This window comes from Sycon ciliatum, chromosome 7, assembly GCF_964019385.1.
Source record: "Sycon ciliatum chromosome 7, ocSycCili1.1, whole genome shotgun sequence".
Taxonomy (NCBI): domain Eukaryota; kingdom Metazoa; phylum Porifera; class Calcarea; order Leucosolenida; family Sycettidae; genus Sycon; species Sycon ciliatum.
In genome coordinates this window covers 7,859,839-7,864,704 of record NC_088649.1, presented here as the reverse complement: position 1 = coordinate 7,864,704, position 4,866 = coordinate 7,859,839, and the positions used below count along the sequence as shown (strand labels likewise).

Sequence of the window (4,866 nt, the reverse complement as noted above, 5' to 3'; positions counted from 1 at the left end):
TGTTATCTGCCCATCACCCACTGCCGCTGACACGCTGGGGAGCCACGCGGAATTCGCCCAGTATATCGTCGTCAGAGTTGTGTCGACGGTACAATAACGCTGGTAGAAACAAGCAGTCGGTCGTATGGTGTTGCGTCCTCCGGGTTGTCCCTTGACTCGTCTTGTCCCTCTTCTTGCTCTGACGCTAACGGCGCACGTATCATATTATTACAGGGTGCGACAGAGCTCTCGGCCATTGAAGAAAAAGTTGAGTCCCCTCCACCATTACACTGCGCTATTTAGCCGACTAGACCCTCCTGCACACAACCGTCGCCATTGCGAGGACACTTCCGTAGACGATATTGATAAACTCCTTCAGACAGCTGTTTCGCTAATACATAGCTCATCAGTGAAGGTAGACTTTGAATGATTAAAATACAGACCAAACTGCTATTATATAAGGTTTCCACATACAAAACTGGCATAGCTGAGGTGATACCCCGGGAAGAGGAAAGTGTGAAGTACTGTTGACGCGCATGGGACATGCATGCCACGTCAGAAATTCGGTGCGGAAAATCAACAACTATGACTATTAATGCAGAAAATAACGTGCCAGAATCAGTGTACTGTGTATCCAGTGAGAGTCTGTGTATCGCACTTGTCCGAGCGCCATGAAGGCCAGCAAACGTACTTCACAGTAAGGAATCAGGTAAAATTGTCATGTAAGTCGTGTAAGTCTAGAAAACAATGTGCTAACGTTCCATCCTGTTGGAGAAACATCACTCATTCAACCGGAAGCGATAAATCGATGCTTGGCTTTATTCTGTGGTTGCCAGGTACTCGCTAACACTACTGTGTATGACAAATGCACGTGTGACAAATTTTAGCAAACGTTTTAGTCTCGTAATTTTCGAGGGTTTTTCGAAATTTAAGATATTAGAACGACTACGATTTGCAGTATACCGAACACGAAAGATGAATCCATCCTGCTACAACGCCACCAAGAGAGGATAGATTATGAATAAACACACATCCTTCTATGGATGAATGAAGGCATAATGAAAATTGGGAAACATAAAAATCTAGGGCAATGCACAGACGCCTAACATCTACATGAGACACTACGGCCCTGCAATAGGGATGACTAGCGGGTGGTGGAACCAATCCCCAAATTATGCCTTTCAGGCTGCCACGAAAAATGTGTTCTTTATGCTCATAACATGAAATTATGTTTGCAAACTGTGGCCATGCACAGGAACTTCTAGTGGACAATCGTGTCTTTATCCATGCTCTAGCAACGCTCTAAAGTATGATACAGCAATGAGAGTATTCATACCACTAACCGCGGGGCTTATCTAGCAAGGATGTATACATAATAACAGGGTATAGGAAAGGACTTGTACTACAACATGATACCGTCAAAACTAGGATCAAAATGTTTTTAGTGCATTACAAAATGGACTCGGCCAAGCGTATGACAGGCTTGAATTACATGTTTATGACTGTGTCTGTAAATGCATGTAGCAAGCAGGCCACCTGAGGTCTGCTGTTCAAGTAGCAAAGCTGAGTCAGCCGGGATTGTATTGCAGCATCAAGGAAAGCTAGTTTTGTCCTCCTGGTTGTAGCGCACTAGCGAAAAATGGTTAAAAGAAATTCTTGAAGTAATTCTCACTTTGGCGATTTCAGCTATACTTTTGGAATTTTTTATCGCTCCCTGTGAGAGGGTTTGCACTTATCCTGCCGACTTGAATATAACTGGACTGACTCACGACCGTGATCTTTAGCACTCGAGACGTTGCTCAAACCTTCCAATCTACAAACCTGAAAGAAAACATTACTCACTGCTCGATGCACAGTATTTCGAAAAAGTTCAAAGATCATCAATAAAAGTAATGCTCCGAGAGCACTGCATTATGCAGAGCTATCCAATGCTAAGAGTGAAACTCGAGCGTTTCCTGCGCGACAAACCCCTAGCGAACTCCAGACGCTAGTGTGAGTCATTGTGGCTCATGGAGGTGCTGAAAAAAGGCGAAGGCCGTAGGCCGTTCATAACGTTGCCCACAACCCGTCTAAATCGCGAGACTCCATTAGGAAAAAGATGTGAAAAAGTGGTTGATTCACTTTCGCTCCAAAGGTAGGAGCTAGCTAGCTCCCACGTAGGGTTCGACACGCAAGTCCGAACGCATCGTGTGAATGTAGTGAGTTTGATTGCTTACATCGCATTAGAATTGTCCCTCCATATCTGTGCAAAGAACATTCTGAGGGTGATAAGGGAAAGTGTAAACACAGGTAATTTATTACTCAACTATAATCACTTTGCGAGGAGTAGGCATGGGTTACCCTGTGTCAGGAGTTCGCGAAAATAGTCACGCCGCCCTAACTCTATGGATATGTAATGATGGATCGCTGGATTTGTAAGGTCATCAGCGCCTGCACCAGAAGGACATCTTTAACGTGTAACACATCGTTTAGTGGTACCGTCAAATCAAGTACAGGATTAGGATAATAACACCTCGACGGACTACGGTGTGAGAAAAGGTCGCACAATTTGTCACGCGGGCTGCTACTGACTTATCATTGAAGTACCATGCGCAATCATCAAGATGATTTCTTTTCCCTAAAGCGCTGAATCTATCTTATACTTTAGTTTGGTTGGTAGTCTCGTTCCGCTAGAAACTTATAGTTCATCCTTTACTGCACTGCAATGTTTGAGTGAGAAATGGAAGACTTTGAGGAGTCGATGTCTGACTGCAGTGTGGATTCTAATGAGCTGCCACCAATGCCGCCATTAATCAGGATAAGAAGGAATATATCTGGGGATTCATACGCGTATGGCACACTTTCTGCTCAGACATCTTCTGACTCACCTATCACAGGCATTGATCAACTTATGCAGAATGCGGCAGCAGAGGTATTGCCCGACCTAGATCCAGAGGACACACTCTCTCTCCACAAAGAAGATATGCCCGGGGCACCGCCTGCACCGCTTTTGACAAGATCAACGAAGAAAGAATGTAGTTCAGCAAGTTCTTTAGATCATGATGCATGTTGTGTATCATCCCTAAGTAAACGTGGACAAGTCTGGCACGATGAAAAGAAGCACGCTCGGCCTGGAAAATCTTTTGAATTGGGACACGGAGACAACTCGCCGTCCAAGTACAGTGGTAATGTCGACCCGGAACAGCCTGTGCAACTAGAGCTGAAATCTACGGTCAATACATCTTTCTCCAGTTATCCGTTTGAACACAGTAGACTTTCTGAAACGTGGAAACAGGAGACAACCGAAGAAGGAGATTCAATCGACCTACAAGGGGTTCGCGGACATGATATCAGACATCAGTCAGTTGGGTCTCAGTGTACCGCTACGGTTCTTGATCAAGGAAAAAGTTCTATGAGTAAAACGCTACACAAGTGTCAAAAGTGTCCCAAACAGTTCAAGACAGCATGTGATCTTCGTCGTCATGACCGTGTTCATACTGGAGAGCGACCATTCAAGTGTGATGTATGCAGCAAATACTTCTCTCAGTCAAGCTATGTAAAAGTACACAAACGTGTTCACACGGGAAAAAGGCCCTACAAGTGCGACACATGTGAAGCATCGTTCAAGCAATCGTCACATCTTCGTGATCATGAACGTATTCATACTGGGGAGAGGCATCACAAGTGCGACACATGTGAAGCATCGTTCAAGCAATCGTCACATCTTCGTGATCATGAACGTATTCATACTGGGGAGAGGCATCACAAGTGCAAGGTATGTGGTGCGTCGTTCCGCCAGCTGTCAACTCTACATGCTCATGAACGCGGCACGCATTGATTTATTCATAGAGGAGCACGGCATGTGAATCGTATTCCTACAGACCAAGAAATGGGCAAGAGCTAGAAGGTTTACACACAAGAAAAAGCCATTTTGGGGAATAATCAACTGGGTGAACCCTTGACCAAACTCATAAAGAAGACAAACTTCATACATGCAGTATGTGCAAACATCAGTCTCGTACTCAAAGTTACTGTATGGACATGCGCTTCACATACAGGTGGGAAATCCAGCAGTAAGGTGGTTACTTTACCTGTAGAAACATTTAACCCACACGAACACATTCATAAGAATGATGATGATTGTTGTCCATTTTACTGAGTTGGCGTTAGCCATGAACTTAAAAGTCTTTTCTCTGCCTATAGCTGCAGGTCATATTATAACCAGTCTCGTTGCTCATAGAACAAATTATATTTGCAGGTTTGTTTGTTTTTGTTTTACGTCTCATTACTGTCAACAACATTGAACAAATCAGCAAGGACTGCAAAAGTAGCCCAAGCGGCCCCAACAATTTCTCTTGTTCTGGGCAGCTAGTGCACTCGAGGTTCACGAGTGAATCGATATCTTGGCCTATAAGTAAAAAGAAGTAGGGCGGACACACCCATTCCCACAGCACTGCAAAATCCAACCGATTCCTTTTATGCTCAATGTTTCGGCAAATTTGCCATCGTCAGGTACGAAATGGAACAATGATGCCATGAAGGTCGAAAGAAGCAGTTTCATGCCAAAGTCCTACCGCCAAAACAGCATAATGCCGCGCAAAAAGAGAAGTAGAATCAGTGGCAGAGGTGTAAGTGAGACATTTAACGCCAGCACCAAAACCTATCGTAAGAACAAATCCTACCGCCAAACACAGCATCATCTGGCGCCACAAGAATGACAGATACAGCGAGTTGAGCTTCGAAGGTGTAGGTGAGATCTTCACCGCCGGAACCAAAGCATATTGTCTCATTCAGTAATTTTCCCCTTCCTAACATCTGTAGTTCACACCTATGTCTTACGCCTCGTGCATGCATACTGCAAGAGGCATATTGTCTCATTCAGTAATTTTCACCTTCCTAATACCTGTG

The 4,866-nt window shown here is 44.4% G+C and overlaps 1 protein-coding gene across 1 annotated transcript; it reads left to right on the top strand.

The window, feature by feature from the left end:
* Positions 1-2,602: 2,602 nt before the first annotated feature.
* Positions 2,603-4,293, top strand: LOC135820888 (zinc finger protein 626-like). The gene has a single exon (XM_065333938.1). It carries the CDS (start codon positions 2,699-2,701, stop codon positions 3,794-3,796), a length of 1,098 nt encoding a protein of 365 aa, XP_065190010.1. The 5' UTR covers positions 2,603-2,698; the 3' UTR covers positions 3,797-4,293.
* Positions 4,294-4,866: the final 573 nt, after the last annotated feature.